Source organism: Diplotaxodon limnothrissa, linkage group LG17 (assembly GCF_057381915.1).
Source record: "Diplotaxodon limnothrissa isolate DT_005_m linkage group LG17, D_limnothrissa_male_GT1.1, whole genome shotgun sequence".
NCBI lineage: Eukaryota > Metazoa > Chordata > Actinopteri > Cichliformes > Cichlidae > Diplotaxodon > Diplotaxodon limnothrissa.
This window is the reverse complement of record NC_140612.1, coordinates 9747212-9768574: the sequence shown is the minus strand read 5'-3', so window position 1 is coordinate 9768574 and position 21363 is coordinate 9747212. Positions and strand designations below refer to the sequence as shown.

General features: G+C 39.7%; 1 protein-coding gene across 5 annotated transcripts; it reads right to left on the bottom strand.

Moving 5' to 3' along the window:
* Nucleotides 1–1538: 1538 nt before the first annotated feature.
* eeig2b (EEIG family member 2b) lies at nt 1539–20723 on the bottom strand. Of its 5 annotated transcripts, none has more exons than XM_085375604.1 (11): nt 20503–20723; nt 15177–15297; nt 13389–13418; nt 12837–12953; nt 12444–12490; nt 11708–11838; nt 7871–7939; nt 6707–6935; nt 3861–3997; nt 3235–3304; nt 1539–1581 (listed from the first exon to the last, which is right to left on the bottom strand). In XM_085375604.1, the coding sequence occupies exons 1-11, from the start codon at nt 20646–20648 to the stop codon at nt 1539–1541; spliced, it is 1140 nt and encodes a 379-aa protein (XP_085231730.1). In that variant the 5' UTR covers nt 20649–20723. The 5 variants fall into 5 exon arrangements, with proteins under 5 accessions (XP_085231730.1, XP_085231731.1, XP_085231733.1 ...); XM_085375605.1 differs by having other exon boundaries at nt 7871–7967; nt 11739–11838; XM_085375607.1 differs by having other exon boundaries at nt 3861–4041; nt 6757–6935; nt 7871–7967; nt 11739–11838.
* Nucleotides 20724–21363: the final 640 nt, after the last annotated feature.

Below are 21363 nucleotides of genomic sequence, written 5' to 3'. Positions count from 1 at the left end.
AGTACAGGTGCTATTGAGGATTTCCTTCATGGCAGTGAATTACTTAACTAATCCTTTTCTGTCCTATATTTTAAAACTAAAGAAAAAAACCATAGTGTACAACAGCTGCACCAGTCAAACAGTTAATGTATCAGAGGATCTTTCTTGTGCAAGCATCCTGATCCACCAGACAGTTCATAGTGATATAGCTACAAATAGATATACATCTGCAACAGTGAATATTTTAATATATATATATATACCCTTCCATGTCAGTATTCATCAGAGGCCACTGTTATTTTTTGCATTCACTGCCATGTAAATGCAAAGAGCAGTAACAAGATAAAAGAGGGCAGTCTGGGACTACATACTTCTGCCACACTGTTATGATTAATTCACCTGGATCCAGAAAAACAGATAAGTTTGATATTTTTTTGACGATATTGAAGATATGACTCATTTTATTTTTGTGTGGAGACACTTAACAAAAACAACTCTGTGAAATTTAGTTTGCGACTGTTGCTTGTAGAACTATTTAGTCTTATTTTGTTATACAGAGGAAGAAACTAGAGAATGAGGTTGCCAATTAGGGAAATGATCCGATTTTAATTTAGTTTCAGCTTCACTTCAGGGGTTTTCTTGATGCTCTTTTGCTTCAGCTTCTATTGAGCTGCAGTATTGATGATGCTGTGATTTTTGGTTTAGTTTCCATCTCCTAATTGTAACATGGTTAAAGCTGTTAAAAAGCACAGTCTTAATTTTCTACAGTGTTTATATAGCAAAACAAATATTAAATAGCCAAGTCACCACTGACTAAATATTTTTGACAGCTCTGCATTTAGACAACGGGGGCCTCTGTGATTACATTTGGGGAAATTGTCCTCTTTTCTCTGTGTGGGTACCAATGTGGCATTCCTCACAAGAGATTACGTGTCCCTTCACTGAGATAACAGCGTTACTGTTGCTGCTAATAAAAGTGGCCGGTGTACCAGCACAAAGGAATAACCACATACACTCACACACATTCACACATCAAATAGCTCAATTTTTCATAGCAAAATATTCTCACCGGAGTGCCAACAACTACTTTTTGAGCAGCTTATCAGCAGAGATTAAATCCTATTTGATAAAGGAAGTCCAAAACAAACACCAAAGGAATGTCCTGATAGGATGTGATGTGTTTTCAGTCCGTTCTGATCTTCCCATCCTTGTGCCGTCTGGAGAGGAAAGGTAGATTTTTCACTTCATAAAAGTTTCAGTTGGTTTTACTTTGGATGTTTGGAGTTTGGATAGCAGGGGGCCAGAATTTAGATGCACAAGTGTTTTAGAACAATTGGTCACTGTGTTTCCTCCTTTCATTGATTCTTTAAGATAAAACCCGTCCACTTCTTTCTCCTAATGATATCTTAACCGATATAAACACAGGAAGGGCACTGGTGTAATGTCGACGGATCACTGAGTGATCAGCTTAGACACATGCTGATCGAGTAGGAATGAAGGTTGAAATGGAAACGGTCTCATTTCCAGTTGTTTCAGGTGTAATCAGAGATGCTGCACGTCTAACGCTTAATCACCACCTGCTCGTACGCTCCACCACCAACCCTAAGAGGACATGAGGAGGCAGAATTGGCAATCACACACTTGTTTAAATCTTCATTAGTTATCACAAAAGGTACCAAACTGAAATCGTGTTATATAAAACCAAGATGGGGTGGGAGGTACAAAATATCATCTGAGCTCCAAGGCTGGTCTGGTAAACAGATGTTAGAAGTTTTGTTACATTGAGTTTGATTGAAAACAAAACAGTCCCCCTCTATCTCTCAGGTAGTGCTTCATTGCAAAGTCTTTGGTCATCAGAACTTTCCTTTGCTCTGCACCAAACCTGTAAACTTTAGGAAGAACCACTATCAGCTTTTTGTCTGCATTAATATTGAGACAACTGTGCTGCTGTGAAGTCACTACACTGCATTCCAAATTATTATGCAAATGATATTTGTCGCTTTCCTTTATAGTCGATTCAATGACAGTCAGTGTACTTTTCAAGTCAACCGTCAGAGCACAATTCAGATTTTATTGAACAAACCTCCCAGTGACAGCTGTGGTTTTGCAAATTTAAAACAAACAAACAAACAAAACCCTCAAAATGCACTGATCCAAATTATTATGCACAACAGTTTCAAAACATTTTATTGGTTATAAACAACTGAACATTGATAAATTTGCAGCATAAGGTCATATTTACTGAAACCATAACAGGCCAAACTCCATGTTAACTCAGGAACCCTTCTTTGATATAAGTTTCACATTCTTGCATCCATTGAACTTCCAGGTTTTTGGAGAGTTTCTGCCTGTATTTCTTTGTAAGATGTCAGAATAACCTCCCACAGCTGCTGTTTTGATGTGAACTGCCTCGTCACCCTCAGATCTTTTGCCTGAGGATGTTCCAAAGGTTCTCCACAGGGTTGATGTCAGGGGAGGATGCGGGCCACACACCATGTGTTTCTCTTCTTTTATTCCCATAGCTGCCAATGCCAGAGAGTGGGACTTCACCCCTCAGTAAGACTGCTTGAAAATTACTCTTGATGTATTTCTGGGCCTACTGTAACCATTCCTGCTTGTGAGTATTGGTTAGGTGGTGGCCAAAATGGTAGGTTTATGCATAACTGCAAGCCTCTGGAGGTTTTCGGTACTACCAGCAGCTTCAATTACCTGCTTGCTGCTTTGTAATGGCATTTTAGCAGCTGTTCTGTGAATCTGATGAATTTGTCTGGCAGAAACCTTCATCTCTATGCCTTAGTCTGCACGAACCCATCTGTGCTCTGACTCAGCCACAAGTTTCTTCACAGTACAATGGTTACGCTTAAGTTTTCATATTACATCTAATGTTCTCAGACCTTGTGTAAGGTATTGCACCAACACATTTCTGCAGCAGAGATCCTTTTACTTTCCCATATTGCTTGAAACCTGTGGCATGCCCAATGATGTGGAACATCTTAAGTAGTTTTCATTTTATTGGGCTCACCTGGCAAACTAATTATGACAGCTGTCTGAGATTGATATCAGTGATCCAAAGAGCCCAGAGACACAATACCATCCATGAGTTTAACTGAAAACAAAAGATTGAATGTTTACGACACTAAAATCTTATTTGCATAATAATTTGGAACGCGTTTGTACACTCGTCTCTCTGGAATCATACCCTCAGAAATCCCTACACTAGTTTGCTTGCTTTCTTCAGGTAATTGTGATGCTCACCTGGTGGGAAGGTGATGACTTCCAAGCGCTGTACTTCCCCCGGGTCCAACAAACAGCCGCAGGCCTTCCTCTGAAATGGTGTTCATAACATTTGGTCAGTACACGGAGAACCCACATCCTCCTGTATAATTCTTGTCATGACGAGCAGCCAGTTGCTAGGCAACCTAAAAATAATCATCTATTGACAGCAGCTTTCCATTTGTAGCTTTGAGCTGGATGAGACCTTGGAAGGGAAAACAATGCCTCACTCCTTAAAGTACACACACACACACTGACTCATGGGAAATGAATATGCAAATGTGCCGTGCATTAAACACATGCAGTAGTAACCTAGAATTGGGATGAATCCCATTGTTTTGTTTTGTATTGATTCATCTATTTTAGTTATTCATTAAGCTGAAATATCTGTAGATCCATCAGATACTACTTGCTTCTGCCTGTGAAGATTTTCTTCATTTATATATTTCACAGAGATGCAAGTTTTGAAACTGACAATTTATTCTTTATCTAAGAGACCAGTTTAAAAGGAAAGGTCCCATAGCTCGTGTTTATGTCATTTTAGTGTAAGGATAAGAAAAGAAAAACAACAACTGCAAACAAAAAACAAAAAAGTGGACATGTCATACCCTCAGCACTTGAGTCCAGTAGGCCGGGTGTAAAGTCCTGACTCTGGAGAATCTTTTCCACAACATCGTCAGCATCCACCCGAGTGTCGTCCATTCTCTTCAGCTGAGACTCCATGGAGTCCTGTTTCACTGGGTGTCTGAGGGGAGAATACACAAGAGCGTCTGGAGTGTTTGAGGACAGCTGCTTTTACTGCAGAGTCAAACTGAAGCTTTGCTTCCTGTACTTCACATTTCATTTTGTGCTAATGAAGTGGAGTGATCAACCTGCTTACTTCTGCTTACCCAGTCAAAACTATACAGTGTTTCAACTACTGTTTCAATCACTTACATTACGTCCATTGTAATTCATCCAGTTTTCAACACTAGTGGCGTGTGTTTTAATCACCATAAATGTAAAGTGAAGTACATTTTTTTATGCATTATAATAAAAGGTTTTAAAATATTACTTGTAAATACAGTGACGAGGCAAATTATTTAGAACTCAACTGATCTAAAAGGTCATGACTGTATCTGAACGTATAGTGAAGAGCACTAGAACTGCTGCTGCTAGTGCAGTGTGCCTTCTGACTACCCCTCTCTGCTCATCTGTTAATGTAACTTGCTGGCAATGTGGTTAATAATGAAAACATCTGTGATCAACTAGGTGAACACTGCTTATTAAGATTATTATCAAGGTTAGCATGGTAGTCACGTATGCATTGTAATTTTGTGGACATCTTATCTGTATTGACTGTTTTCTGGCAAAAGGTTTGAGTTTTTAATCACTCGATTCGTAAGTGTAGGAAGCTCAATCATTTCCTGCTTCCTGAGTTTGATAAATTTACTTACAGCTGCATGTCAGAAAAGTAAATATGTGGTTAGGTTAGCAACAACATAACAGGAAAAAGCTATCCTGTCACCACATGTACTTGGGGCACCCTTTGTTAACAACAATTCACACATGAATTATTATTCATTTCATCCTTGTAAAAAAAAAAAAAAAAAGACTAAACGTGCCATTTTGCAGAGGACAGTAGGGCTGCTCAATTAATCGAATTTTAATCACGATTACGATCTGGGCTTTCAACGATCATTAAAAATAACTGAGCCGATTATTAGCCCCTCCCTCATTTATCCGCGACACCTTAAAGGCCGGTCCGTGAAAATATTGTCGGGCATAAACCGGTCCGTGGCGCAAAAAAGGTTGGAGACCGCTGATTAAGAGGACCCGAGGGAAGCTCGGAAAGCTAAGCAGAAGTTATTTGGAGAGGAGAGTGACTGCCGTTGGTTGAAAAGAGAGGTAAAAAAAAAAAAAAACTTCAGTGGTGTTGCACACTATTTTATATTATTTTTTAAAGTCATTGTTAACCCTTTAAATCCGGTCAGAGCAGCACGCTCCGTTTTGTGTAACTACTTTTAAATCCCTGTAGAACATGAACCACGTAAGCTAGCGCAATAATTTGTTTTGCATATGAAACCGGAGGAGTTGTACTTACAACTTATGCCATCAGCTTGTCCTCGGTCACGGTTTCCTTCCACATATAGCTTTGCAAAAATTGCATAAAAAGCGCTTGCAGGAACAAAAACATAATATTCCAGAAACACGCTTTGCCGATCCGATCAGCTGTTCATAACACTTCCCACAGTGAAACAGATGTCAGCGCGAACTGTCTCATGTCTGCCATTTCCTGGCCGAAACCGGAAGTGACGTCATTTTCGCGGAAATGTAGTTTTTTACTTGTAGACCTTAAAAACCTCTACTGGTCATGTTTGACTTTTCTGAATAGTTTCTGGGATGCTTAGAACTCGAATTGCACAGCTGGAAATAGTTTATTTTGATGCACCTGCTGTTTTCTTTGCAAATTTGCATCATAGGATTGTTTTTTTTGTTTTACCTGCAGTGTATATAAAAATTGGTGTATCTCCAAAATAAAACTATGAAGACACTCAAAATAAATTTCCTGTTGTTGTAAACTATTTTTTGCAACTTTTTTGTATTTAAAGTTTTGAAGGATAAACCTCTTAAATTTCTCCAAGTAGAAATATATGTAAAAAAACAAAACAAAAACGATTTTCAATTTTTTGTAGTTTATTGCACTTTTTTGCAATTAATGTAGTTACTATGGACTTAATGCATACATATTATTAAAATATGGGCTATAACAGTTATTTAGCAACTTGAAATGCTCCCACAAATGGCACTACAACATGTAAAAAAATAATATAAGCTCTGGCGGACTTGGTTCTATAGTAGGTCTTAAAGGGTTAAATAAATATCGTCAAATAATCGCGATCTCAATTTCAGTGAAAATAATCGTGATTATCATTTTTGCCATAATCGAGCAGCCCTATAGGACAGAAGCATGACAATACTTCCTGTCTTTTTCTTGTCACAGTGAGGTATCTTAGCAACAGGGCAGAATGGTAGTTTATTTAGAGGTGCAGATATGATATTCTCCTTATCAAGTCTCTGCAAGAAAACTGATAAGTAAATTCCCATAAATGCTTAACTATTCCTACAAAACGCATCCTAAGCTGCATGTAAAACTAGCCCGCAGGAATACTCCTCTGCTCATGGTTGGACATTTTTAGATCCCATAAACACAATGAGAGTCTTTCAAAGAATAAAAGCTCACATAATGAAACCACAAATACACTTCCTCCAAAGCTCTTCTACTCTAACAGCTGCTTCCTGAAACATGACACTGGTCTCAGGGGTATTAAGTATAACTCCTACCATAAAAGCCTACCACGTTTGGCATGCTAACTGGATTCTCTCATCAAATATGATAAAGAAACATTTGTGTATACTTTTAGTACACACTGCATAAATAAATAATTTCAGTCTGCAGCTTTAACCGGTTTACCTGTTGAGCCGTTCACAGGAGGATGCACTCCGCACTGGTGTGCCCGGAGCATTGCCGGAAGCTGCTGAGGAGGTTGGGTGCTCAGGCAAAGCTGGACAGGTTCTGGATTCTCTGTCTTCACTGGGCTCCGGGATGCTACCAATACCTGTTGAAGCGCTGCCTACTGAATGATTTCTCCGGTGGCTGAACTCTGACATGCTGGAGGAGCGGGAGTGACCGGTGCTATAGCCTGAGAGACATGGGCAGTGACTGTATTAACATACAGCACCAGTATTTTACTTGATAAGCTCAGAGATTGTAACAGGTACAATTTTCTGTTTACAATTCCCCTTAAATGCATCATATGGATACAAATCCTGCACCAGTGTTTTGTAGCACTTCAAAGACCTGCTGCAGATATATATTCCTAATATAGCACATGGGTTAAATCTGCATTGCAACACTAATAAAGAGCAATTGATACGTACCCACACAAGTCCAATATTTTCATTACTAACTGGAGACAAATGACTTATTTGAGCTCATAAATGAATCAATCCATATCAAGTGCATACAGAGTTTTTGTTCTTTTGAATGCACTGTGCAGCAGATTTGTAACTTGCTCTGTACTAAATGATTTAGCCGTTCACGTGACACCCACACTCATGCTGTTCATGTCTGCGGGAAGCCAGCTAAAGCAAGAAGCGATCTCGGGCATCAGGTCACTTCCCACACACTAATGAGAGGTTTGAATAAATCTATCAACCATTTCACATGGAAGGAAATATATTTTTAAATTCTATATGAGCGGGTCATTAGAGCTGAGCTCAGTGCATCTCTTCACTTCCTCTGATCTTTTATTACTGTTATCCGATCTGCCTGCAATGGAAACTCGAGCCCTGGCTCTGAACTGCGCTGCTGGAGTGTCAATGGAATATGATTTTATTCTTTCCCTCCTCCTCAATCCAAAGGCCTTGTTTTCTCATTTTGACCTTGCACTCCTATTACCGGTATTTAAAGTACAATTGATTGCAGGCGAACAAAAAAATTAGCATTATGTTTTATTTCTACTACTCACTGCTAGCTTGGATACATACATAGACTATCTCTAAAGCAAAGTATGAACAACAGTAGATGATAACGACAAAAACAAAAGAAAAAACGGTTTACATTTTATACCCTTACCTGAGAGTTTTGACTGTTGGCTGGCGTAGCTGGAAGTTCGGGAGTGGCAGCAGCCACCAGGGTCATCTGACACAACAGGGCACTTCCCTTCCCGATTCTCTGCTGGATTAAAAAAAAAGTACAGACCCAGATGTTGGATGTGGATTTGAGTGAAAAACATGCACGTACAGCTTCTATGAAGCATCCTGTAAAAAATAATAAAATAAAGAAACTGCCTTCAGATAAGCCCATGCTGTGGACTAACATTTATGTATAGTATTCAAAGTGGAAGTAGGTAGTGGAAGCTGGAAAGATATTCATGCGTATCTAGAGTGAAATAATTCACTATCTCTGAGTTAATGAGCCAGTGGCCACAGTTGGCATGTGCAGGGACAGAGTCACTTCTGCTCAGACGAAAACAAACATATTTCCATCTGAAAAGAGCTCAAGTTAGTTCTGCGACCAAAAAGATGGTCTGCAATGCATAAAATCTCGGAAAATATATCATCAGAAGGGCAAAGCTGGATGCTAGTTGACAGCTTGGATAACAATTCTTTCAATTTAAGCCTTTAAAGAAAAAAAAAGAAAGAAAAACACGTGCCACCGTTTTAATGTCAAATGGGCAAAAAGTGGGAGCTGCCAAAAAGCAATAACATTTCAGAGTTCAAATGTCTGTGGGAAGGTCTCAGCAGCCTCAGCAACACAGCAGAAAATAGACTACATAGAGGGGGATAACAACCAGAGACACATGAGGGGAGGTGGTCACAATGACCTCACAGCAAGTTTTTCTTTCTTCTTCTTCTTTTCTTTTAACTCCAGGCATTCCTCTAATTTAGAGAAAGAATTCCCTTCTGCACTGCACCAATCCACAGTGATCACAGCCAGAAACAGCAGCTTGTCTAAAACATACAGACTTCTTACACCTCTCCTAAATTTTTTTAAATGACACAACAACAGGTTTGTGTAGATTATCTCTGCTGGACAAATATCCACCAACAAAACATGATCAAAGACTCTCATACAGGACTTGAACTCGCGCATCTTGCACATATACGAAACATGGGGATGCACCGCTAAGGCAAGTTGGGAATGACATCAAGTGCATTGCACATGCAAACACACAACCCGTACCAGAAAGACTAGCACAAAAGTCCTATTTTTAAGCATGTAAAAGCCCCCTGGGTTAGAGCAGATTGGGGTTCATCTAAAAGAAAGCTAGTTTAAATTATACATGAAAGAGCTCTGCTACTCTCTGAAGCTTCCAGGAAGAACAAGCATTAAACACAGCAATGCGTTCACACATGAACACACATACTGAATAAGAGAGTGAAGAAGGCGCTGAAAGAGAAATCTTCAAGAGAAATGGTTTTTGTAGTAGGGGATGGGAGCAAAGTACAGTAGGAGTTATGGCGTCTATAATACAGGAAAAATCAGACAGGACAGTCTGCAGTTTGACAAATGAATATCAGCAGCGACGCGTGACACTAATGACAGCTAAAAACATAACTGTTAAGATTATGATGACCTACTCATGAACACTTTGTTTTTATTATCTTTTAGCTTTGTCAGCTACACAGAACAGTACAGCGTGGGCTACAGATTGCCCCTAACTGAAATAAATTTTAGCTTCTGCCTTTATCTTACAAGCTACAATGCTGGGAAGCTCCTGGAAGCTCTCCATGATCTTCCTGTATAAATCTAAACCAGATTAGCAGGAACTTGACACATCAATTACAGCCCCCTCCAAAAGGCCCGGTCACATTCACCATCTACAAGGGATGAAAACTCATCACAGATGAAGGTCTCTGTTTAAAAAAATAAAATCTGTAGCATTCAAATGTAGATTAATGTTAGTTGAAAGATAAGAAATCTCAATAGAAATAATGTTATTTTGCACTTCAGGCTGTGTCACACTAGCGCTGAGTGCCTGCTCTGCCAGGTCTCCCCTGAGAAAAAGACTAATCTCAAGAGACTTCCTCATAAATAAAAGGTTATATTTTAAATAGATAAATAAAAAGACTAAAAATAGGACAGCAACCTTCTTGTGACTAGAATCCACCGTTGCCTTGTGACTGCACTGGATTCTTTTACTTTTTGACAACTGATTGCAAGCGGTCAGGGCATCCATTTTCAACTAGGTCATTTGGTGGGAGCAGACTTGTCTCCAACAACTATAGTTTGACTTGAAATGACTGCAATAATGCTCAGACAGCCTGTCAAATGTTTGCAAATAATCATAGTCTCATTTATAAATGCAGACAGATTTCCAACACGTTGCAATCAATCCGAGTCTGTCTGCACTGATCAGAGCAACTCGTCTGTACCGTCAACTGGTTGTTTTCTATAAAACAAATGTGATTCTGCAGGCTAATTGCTGTCCTGCAGCAAAGTCAGCAGTTGCGAAGGAATTTCTGTTTTAGACCTATGAGGTTCTGGCTGGACTGTGCATGTAGACAGCAACAGATTTGTAATATGACACGATATTATCACAGTTATTTGCTATATTATCACAAACAGGTTCCACATAATTGACAACTTGACCCGATTCTATTGCAAACTTATAGCAGACTGATTGCAGATTGATGTACCAAAGTTGCAAAAACTGGTAAGTGACCCAACCCTCATCTTCACAGCAGCTATTCTAAAGGCAACACGATTGCAAGTATATTGCAGACAGTCACAATCATTTTGCTTGTGTTACTGTTTTCGTTGGTGTGACAGCAGCATTAAAAGACAAAGAGCCAGACAAAAGCATATTAAAGTGAATTAAGTTATCAAACACTTCACTAGATCACAGGTAACTCACAGGTCAAAGCTAGTAAAGGTTTGTGTGTTACTTTTGTTACAGGTGTCATTCTATGGTGGTTTATGTAAGAAAGCTGGGTCTGCAGGTTGTTCTGCTCTGTGGTAACACAGATGGGCTCTCTACAGTAACTCTGTTTGACATTTTCATTTCCAAATTTTATTAGATCAAACAGAGCTGCTCTGTCTCTACTCCTGACCTGGTTTTATCATTTGCATAGCTTCCTGTTTTCTCAACTATAAAGCAGCGACTCATTCAGAACATGAATTTGTCACCTATTCATTCCTTCATGATCATGTTTCCTGTCTGGGTTCAGCTCGAGAGACGATACTAAATGACTGAAAAACATTAATATTTTAATTTGACACAATTTCCCAGGAATACATCAAAATGAAGCAAAATTATTTATCCTGAAAGTGATTCAATATCTTTAGAAACGTTTGCTTCTGCTGGCATGGAGACTATTATTTGTAGCGCACTGTATTACGTTTTGATCAGTTTGAACCCAGAATGGGTGAAAATCAAATAAAAGGAGCCTTTAATGTTGGTACATCAAGCCAAGCAGATCAATCTGCTGAAGAAAATAAATTCTGAGCAGTGGAGGAAAACCTTTACAGAATAAAAATTTCATCACTTTGCTTTAAAACACTTTCATTTGTCCATCTCTAATACTCTTCTTTTATTTGTATTAGTTGTTTACTTTAGTTGATTAAATATTACATTTACTTATTCATACATTCATTCTTAGTTTTGTTTTTGCTGAGAAAACCAGGTTGTCAATGCTCATTTTTGTCAGTCAACTTTTCCTCCTCCAGATCAGTGCTAATCTCACGAGTGATCGTTCACAACTCCAACTGATGGAAATCGGTTGTACTAACTGAGAACTTAAATCCCTGCTGACAGAGCAGACAGGAGTGGCTGCACGATCTTAGATAATAATAACAACTGAAACATAGAAGTGGAGCTAAACTCTGAAAGAAGAAATTCTCAGCTTGTGATGAAGTACGATCTGTCAGGTGCCGGCAAATGTTTGGCAAAGCCAATGAGAAGATGAAGCAGAGAATAGGAGTGTAATGTAGCGTCGGCCTCACCGGAACAGCCTTTCTGTGAATCCCCTCCCTTCCTCTCTTCCAGGAGGCTCTCTGTATCACCCTGGATCGCGATCATTGTTGCTGTGCAGGGAGGCCTGATGACAGAGGCAAAACAACTGGCCTTTATGTTCTACTCCAATACTTAAATGCATCAACTAAACCCTAAGCAAAGACAAAAAGACAAAACTGCTAAAGGATTAGAAAATACAATATAACACATTATGTACAAGCTATTACTCAATGCTTTAAATAATGACAGCTTAAGCTCACAGTCACTTCAGAGTAGCAAAATCCTGTATCCAGAGAAACCTTTAAGTCTCAATGTTTAAACCTGTAAGTAGTACGCACACAGCTAGAGCTGTGGTAATAATTTAATTTAGTCATATGAAACTGAATAACTGAGGAAATAATAATACCTGTAAAGACAGAGCACAAGCAACAGCGCCGGTGCATCAAATGTAGCCGTTTTGAGAGAACAAAGAGGTTTTAAGTTACGGTGCAGGAAAGGTCATTGGGTCGGTTTTGTTGTCCTAGCTGTATTATCCACAAATCCAGATAAGCACAGCTCACAAAAGAGCATGATTAGTGTTTTAGTCTGAAAACGATTAGATTTAAATGACTTTCCAGTTTAAACATTTTTCAGTCAACAATCTCTGCTCACAGACTCTGCAGAGACGTACAAAAAATTGCCTTAACTCACGTTTTAAAACAGGGATCCCCCGACATGAGCTGTGTACTGATGATAACCTGTGGAGAGAAAGAAAAAAAAAAAAGTTAGCTTGGGTTTTACTTCCATTCAACTTGGCCAACTTCAGAAAAGTTGCCCACTTTAGCTTTGGAGTCAGCAAAAATGTGCTCACTGATTGAGGGGTCATGAAAAACAGCAAATAACGACTGTGGGCCTGCACGAATCTGCACGATCCTTTTTATTTCCCACAGGTGACACCTCTCATCTATGGCCATGGATTATTTCTGGCTCCACTGAACGACTCATCTTTGCTAGCAACATTTATGCAAAAACCTTTCCAGTGTGATTCTCTGAGTTTAGGAAAAACACCGCACTTGTGTCACTGAAGTCACATCAGACTGTTACCTTGAGAATGGAGTTATCCTGACGAGTATTTTTGGTATCGTAGCCTTCCAGCAGACATCTGCGGGTTGTATTCCCTGAGCCGGCAAACTCTGCTAAATTCAGATCTGCAAAACCAAGCTGAAGGAGAAAGAAAGAATGACACAGGGTTTGTGTTTTGTTATTTGCCCCCTGAGGAGACGGCTCTTTTTCCCAGTCAGCAATATGACAAACTCTGGGTGGAAAATGACATCAAGAAGGACAGGAGACAAACTTGAATAAAACAATATCAGCAAATCTTACAGTTCACTTTTTCTTCAAATGATAAGCTAGGAAAGGGATACCTACTTAAGTATGTATAATAATAGGGTTTAGTTTGCTCATTAAATAATTACTTTCAACTAAATAGAAAAGGCATAACATAATGAGCCAACCTGCAGGCAGTGAAGGCCATCTGTTTGCTACATGCTCACAAGGCTAGCTACTTCAATATGGCTGATTACTGTAAAATCTGGGTGACCTGGAGGTTCGGCTCAGAGGACAGGGGTAGCGCATTGTAAACCTGTAATGAGTTACCTTTGCGTATGCCTTTCCACCCTTCAGCTCCTGCATAAGACAAGCAAAAACAAAAACATAACATTAATAAAATGACTTGATACTGTTAAAAAAAAAGGTTCCATAAGTTGTCTCCAGCTGTCATGCTAATGTTTTATATTGAACTGATCCTTGAATTTTTTTGTGGGGGAAACACTAAATTAAAAACATCAGTTTATTCTCTACATTCCTGATACTGTAATTTAAAAAAGGTATAATAATTAAAAGCTAAAGTAAAAGGTTGAGGGGATAAAGGTAAGGTAAGGTAAAACTTTACAGTTGTTAAACACAATGTTCTTATCACCAGAAAACTTTCAAAGTTGCATCCAAATAGCTGTGATGGGAAATTTTCAACAACATGAAAAGAAAAACAATTACATTGGTAAAAAGAAAGCACCCATGTAGGAAACATAGGGATTATCTGACTACTTAATATTGTGAGTCTCCTAAAACAAAGGGAGAAACACATCAGAAATAGCTTTCAGATTCAGTTTAACTCATTCACTGCCATTGACGTCTATAGACGTCAATTACGTTTTTCAATGGGAGGGGCTAGAATACAACCTCGGGCAGCTTGTCAGTGAACATCAGACTGCTTGAAATGTATTTTTCACAAAAAGCTCGTTTTCTCCCTTTTTGTGGTCAAAACAGGCATTTTTGGTGGAACCCACCTCTCTTCTACAGCTGATTACTAAAGAATGGAAAATGGTAGAAACAAGCTTTTTTTTTGGATGGAAGAAGAGAGTCTGTTCTTCATTTTGGTAGGTTCAGCGTTTATATGATCATAAAACACAGTTTTCTGTGGCTCTTCAAAAATGAGTAAAAATGCTCAAAAACCCTGACAGTGAATGAGTTAATTGGATTTTAGTTTATATTGCATGAGATCATATGTCACCTCAGGGAACGTCACATGGTAAACTCAAAATATTACAAATATAGAAACTAAGCCAACAATTCCTCTTTGTGCAATAGTGAGCATGAAAACATGAATGCCCACAGCCAGAGACTAGATCTATTGGAGATGGTTATCTAGGAGATTGTGATTGTCCTGGAAGAAAACAGCCATTCACCAGCTGAACTGGGGAAAACACTTTGTGTTTTATTCTTTATTTGTCAGGGACAATGCACAAAAATACTGATCTCATAAGAAAAAAAAATTGGATTTTGACCAGATTTAGATACTAGCCGATTTCTATCTGCAGTCTTTGGGCAGGTATACATAATAATAAACAAACTAGAGTAGAGATCACTGACAGTGTACACTGTGTGATAGGGAGTATATGTACATGTACTAGTTACTCTAGTAAAGCTAAAGTAAATTAGTTTCCTTGGCTTACTGTGTCCGTTACAGGAGTTTGCATAACTTTTGTGTAGTACTCTGAGCCAAAGAGCCAGAGACATTGGGTTGTTAATGAAGCTGTAGTGCCTTGTAACGTTGCACAAACTTAGTGTAGACAGTGTAACTTGTGTGGGGCCAGAAAAATAGCTTATTTGGAGGAAAAGCCAAAAAACCCCAAACCAAACTCCTGAAGCAGCTTTTTTCAGACATAACAGGTGATTTATACATCCAGTTTTTTATGTCCTGATTTCCACTATGACTCAAGTAATGGCTAAGTCTCTGTTCATTATCACAACGTCAGGAGGCATCAACTCAGGACAGGGAAACTTTGTCCAGAAGGACTGACCAGGCTTAGGGTGGGCAGCTATCTACCGTGACCGGTTGCGGTGAGATGAGAGTGGTGGGAAAAAGGCTAAATCATAATACTTTACCTTTCTGACAGACACACGACACACACAGGGGTCCAGAACACCTGTGCCTGCGTTGGCGCTCATCTTGCACGGGAAAGAGAACCGTTTCTTCCATCGGACACAGTTTGCCTGCACAGGTTCCCTGTATGGACACACAGACACCAGCTTTAAGCACCCAGTAAGGTCACATGTTTGTTTGATTCGTATGCTGGAGCCTGAAAAGCTAATTCACAACTTGGCCTCTAGATTTAAACGAGTAGAGGCTGGTGCAAACACTGGCATGATTGATAAAATCATTTGAGTATTTTTTATTGTTTTCGACTCGCATTGTATGCTGTATACAGAAGGGATTTGGGAAATAAATATTTGTATTCTAAAGAGCAAACAAACCAACAAACATATCAGTTCTAATCTATTGTAATTATTTGATTTGCTACCAAAACAAACACGCAAATGTATCGCGACATTTTAAGTGAAAGCCAGCCCAAATCATGTATACAGCCACGCAACCCGCCCTCAGAAACTTCATTTCATAAATTTCAATCTCTGTTACGTAACAAATGAAGTGACTTCAGCTGAAAGACTGCTGGATTAACATTTCCCGCATCTCTTCCCTGCTTAAGGGCATCCGTTCAAGCTGCCAATACGAGCCCATGTGCTCATTCTCAGCACCTAATAAGCAAGCTATTTAATTACAGCCTTAATTTCTCCTATTGATTCATTTAACTGACAAATCCAGGGGCTTTGGTATCAGGTGTGCTGTTTACTGCCACGAAAGTAAAAAGAGAGCGGCAAATCCTCCACCGTCTAGAGGTTAAAACGACTGTGAGGTGCAGCCTGCTGTCAGTGAAAGGATGAGACGAAGTGAAAGAGAAAGACTGAGCGTGGGCAGAATTACGATACCGCAGATGGCCTCACTTTCACTGGCATCTTCTCCTCTCCCACTCACCTAACCAGCTTCCATCTGGTAGCTTACACACCATTCATTTGGTTTGGCTTCAGCTGGATTTCAACACACACACAAAGACTTTTTAATACAGTATAAATAAAAATGATGTAACAAGCCTGAAATCGGAAAGGAGCGTTAAGACTACAACAATTAGCAGGGTGTGCAGATCCTTTTTAAGATGGGCAAAACCGAATGAACATACAGGGCTGCGTTTTGCCCTGTATCCCTGCATTACTATAAATAAAAAGCAGCAGATGGATGACTAATGTTTCACAAACGCTGACTCCATCCTGAGGTTGATAAATCTCAGACAGCGAACTCCCCGAGTCGAGAGGGAACTCCCAGCCAGCTGGACACACCGTGTGCTTCGGGAATTCTGACTCGAGTTTATGCGCTGTGGTTCACTGCACTTCTCCACGCATCAAAATCCTATTAGCGTGCGTTATGACTAAGTCTGGTTTTAAGCACAAGCAGAGGTCATCTCTGTCATCCCTCTACACGGCTCGGGTCTCTTGTTAAACAACACATGCTCTTTAAAAGGCGACTGCAGGCAGACTTCACACGGGAATGCTTCCACAAATACAAATCTTTTCAACTGTTTGGATGCAAAGCTTTCAGACCTCGATTAGATCACTCTGGATGTTTTCACTGTTTTTTCCAGAAATGGCCGTGCATATCAGATGAAAAGCTACACCAAAGGAAAACTTCCCTTCCACTTCCAGTTTGGAAGATTAAAAGAGTCTGAGAGGAAATCTAGTTTTTGGGGCGGTCTAACATAAACCAAACTGATGTTAAAAAAAGAAAGAAAGAAAGAAAAATCCTATTAAATCAGCAATGGGTTGAGTATAAAACACTGTCGAGCCAATTAGGGATTAATTAGGGACAGAACTTTGTTTGGCTTCATCTTTATTTTCCTTCTTTTCTTAAAGTGGTTACTTACACGTGGAAAAGACCGCAGATTTCATAAAAATAATAAAAGGATGACATTGACATGACATCTGAAAACATCCTAATTCACACTGTCAAGCACAGACTGGACCTTTTTAGCTAACAGAAGCCTGTTATATAATCAGAGTGAAGCCCATGTAATCCCTAAAGCCTACAAAAACTACAAAACAATGTGTGCTGCTGCTTTTATCCAGTGTTAAAGACCCGTCTAATTTATGAGTGAAAGGCATTAATGGGCATGCTGTAGGAACAGCTTTAAGTTGACACAGTTAACATACTTAGGGGGACAACTCTGCAAAAGGTCACTTCTTGTCATGGCCAAAAGCTGGTACTTCATGATGCGGTTCCTTATAACAACTATTTTAATGTGTATGTGGTCAAATATTTTGACACTTTTAATTTGCAGAGTTTACCAGTTTATATATGTCACACCTCTGCCACCTTATAAGCTAAAAGTCGAGTAACTCCTCCTTTACATTCTTTCTTCTGTTCGAAATGTGGCAACCTGAATTTATTTTAGACAAGCGGAGCTGTCACAGGGTGCTGTTTGAGTATGAAACATTTCTCTCAGAGATGTGCATGTTTAGGTTTATTCAAGTCTGAGATTTAAGCAACCCCTTTTAAGCTGTCCAAGCAGCTTTTTCTCAGCCTCTGTTATTTGTTAGTTTTAAATGACTTTTTTGGCTTGCAAATTGTGTTTCCACACAAACCACTACAACTGGCTGAGGTAAGCTGCAAAGCTCATGTGTCACAAGACCACCTATTAGCCAATAAGAAAAAGACACAAACCCTGTGCAGCTGGGTTGTCATTTCCTGGATGTTAATTGTAGATGTACAAACAGAGATACTGCACATGTTGATTCTGTTTATGGAAAGGATGTATCAATGTGGCCAACACACGCTCAGGAGTAGGTGGGCCTTTTAATGTGCATACTTAGAACTCTGAATTTTCAATTGATTTTCCCGTGGTTTGGTTTTTAGAGTGATGCTGCAAATGAGTTTGTTGCAGGAGCCTTAGATTTTTTTCATTTAAAAAATGAAAAATGTGCATCTTACGTTGAGCCCAATGCTACAATATAACGCTTAAAATTAATATTTCAATTCTGAAGCTCTGCTGTAAAATGTAGAAAGTAAAGGAATTACTCCATCACTTGAACAACTTGTCCTGTTACTCTGAATTGACACGAGAGCTGCAAATGAGTCATTTGGCTCAGAGTCTCTTCTCCTTAGCGCTGCTGTCCATCACTGTCTTAATGTTATGGGAAGCTTCACATATATCTGAGCAACACTGGGCAGCTCTGTGTGTTTTTATAACTAAAATCCAAACACATACTTAAGTTAACTGGTACTGCTTACTGACAGCGAAATAACAAACAGCGACATAGCTAACTGTGAAATATAAATTTCAGGCTCTTATTGATACTTCTTTCCCTTTCAGGGTCACCAGAGCGGCTCATTGGCCTCCATCTAACCCCAACTCTAATCTTGCCCATTCTGGTCACTCCAATTGAAAATCTTAACATCTTCAACTTAGCCTTTTGTCTTTCTGTTAGTGTCACAGTGTCCAAACCATCCATCATAGCAGGTCTCACTACCATCTCTGTTTCACTCGTGTTACTATCCCTCTGTCACAAATTACCCTGACACTCTTCCTCACCCTGCCTGCACTCACTTCTTCACCTCTCTTGTGCAGTGTCTGTTGCTTTGGATGGTTGACCCCAGGTATTTAAACTCATCTACCTTCACCGTCCCTTCTCCTTGCATGTTCACAGCCATACCTGTCTCCTCTCAGTAACACATGTATTCTCTCGTTTCTTTATAACTTTCATTGCTCTTCTCTCCAGTGCATACCTCCCCCTCTCCAGGTCTCTCGCTGCAGATCACAATGTCATCTACAAACAACATATTCCACAGAGACTCCTGCCTGACCACATCTGTCAGCCTGTCCATCACCACTGCACACAAGAGAAGACTCAGAGCTGATGTCTGATCTAATCCCACTTCCAGCAGTCAGTCCTAACGCACGCTTCACCACTGTCTCACTTTCCTATACCACCCTCACATACCTCTCTGGCACTCCTGACTTCCTCATGCAGCACCACAGTTCCTCTCTCTTGGCACACTATCAGATCCTGTCTCTAAACCCAAAAGGACACAGTGACCTTCTCTAGACTTCTCCATGAACACTGAACAAACATATTGACAGCGCTCAGCATGCAGCCCTAGTGTGGCTCACAGATTACCAAAGCTGCGACTGTTTGCAGAAAAGCTGATTCCTATCATGCGACCTGTGCAATCATCTTGCAATCAAAAGTGGTCCTGAGTGCTCTGGACAACCATTTAGTCACCACAAGTTGCAAAAAATTCAATACAACCATCAAGCAGCCTTGCCAAGCTAAGTGTATCCAGTGTTGGATGGTTTTTCGGTTGAGTGGATATAATGTAAGTTTGCTCGGATAACATTACCTCATGATGGCGGTCCATAAGATGAGCCCTCTTGTTCAGAGTATTTCCAGAGATAATAAAATATCGAGATTTGATGCCCCTGTATCCATACAACACCGCAACACTATCAATTTTTCTCCCAGCTCTAGTATGTATGTATTGCAGGAAAGGCATTTAACAGTCTGAGTATACAAAAACTGAAATGTAATAGTGTATAAGCCAGTAATCGTCTAATTATTCAATCTGAGAGTTAATGAAAATAAAGATAATCAGATGAGATTATTATCTTTGCTCGTCTCAATTTGATAACACTGATGTTTACTACATTGGCATGATCTTATAAACTTTAGGAAGAAAACTTCACACTTAAAATTTAAGTTGCTGGCCTGGTATGTGAAGACTGGTCAGCTATACATACAACTATACACAAGAAGTGAAACAATTTTCTGACGAAATGGGGATATGACAATATACACAGTCCTTGCATTAGAACTCGGGTTCATATGTTGATTAACGGGAGGTTGATTAAACACACTGAAACACATCCCACTACTTCAGTGAATACATCATGGCAAAATATGGAACTGACACCATTGAGTCAGCACCGAAAAGCTTAAGGAGTAATATTCAGCTTTGTGACAGCTATGTGACGAGTGAGCTGCCCTCAGTACTTAATTCCACAACTAAGCGAAGAAGTGGGCCTAAAATTTAACCAGGGAATTCCAAATGGACACTTGTTTAAATGAACGTTACCACCAAACACCCAAAGCTACTAAAACTAAGCAACGCGATGCTGCAAACTAGCACCGACCAGAAGAAACTAATTAGCCCTACACCATTAACGTTATTGGCACACAACTAATGGACGTTAACTATGTTCTTGTAGCCCATTGGCTTAGTTAGCTGTTAACATTTCCTAAAGGCACGAGTTAGTTCACCCTGCGGACTGAACAGCACGCCGTCAGTCAACGTTTGAGTGGCTGAATCAAAGCCAAGCACCCTCACCGAGAAGACTCCTCGGAGAAGCCGCCGTCCAGCAGCCTGACTTTACAGAAGAGGACACCGTTGACAAAGGGGACCGACGACAGCTCGTCCAGGTCAAAATCCACCTTGAACTTGAATTTCTTCTTTTTCATCATCATTAAATCCATACACCGCTTCAGTGCCTTTGAAAAGATGCTCCGGTGTCGCCCGTCGCTGACATTACTGCCCCATTGTTGTGAAGCACAGACAGAACCAGCTTGGTGTTTGTGGGAGGATGGTGAAGCTACTGGTGACAAAAGTCCGTCATCGGCTCAGAGTACGGGCAGAGCTCTATCCTATCTTGATCTTTCAAAATAAAAGCGCACGTTTCATGTGCAGCATGGAATTGGTGTGAAAAAGTTCAAAGGTCTTCTTTGAATGTTGGCTACCTTTTGTTTTGTTCTCAGATAAAAATGATCCCACGCTGATTCAATAATGTTGAGGCCTGGGCTTTGTGGAGGCCAATCCATGATGGGTAGTGCTTTGTAAAACGTATTTGTTTATCAGATTTTTTTTAAATTACAAGTTTGGGTCCTTGGAAACAAAAATATAAATAAATAAGATCAAGATTCAAGAAGTTTATTGTCATGTACACCGCAAAACACAAATCGTTAAGTAGAGCAATGGCATTCTTACTTTGCAGGTTCGCTTCACACGACTAAAAGAAAGCAATAATAAGTAAAACAGTAAAACAGTGCTTTGTAGATCTTGTAGCTTATATGTGGATGTGTGTGTTTGCGATTCTGATGATCCGCGGGGATTTTAAAATTCAAATAAATGTGTTGCTTCAATTCCAAGACCTGTTTTTGTTTTTAAGAGCTAACACTTTATTTAAGAAATCCT

Bases quoted from the DNA above. Each gene is read 5' to 3' on its own strand.
- eeig2b (XM_085375604.1), bottom strand. From the start codon at position 20,648: ATGGATTTAATGATGATGAAAAAGAAGAAATTCAAGTTCAAGGTGGAT. The intron at 15,298-20,502 runs GTGAGGGTGCTT...GTGTCCATACAG, and splicing joins TTCTCCGAGGAGTCTTCTCG to GGAACCTGTGCAGGCAAACT. The intron at 3,305-3,860 runs GTATGACATGTC...ACACCATTTCAG, and splicing joins ACTGGACTCAAGTGCTGAGG to AGGAAGGCCTGCGGCTGTTT.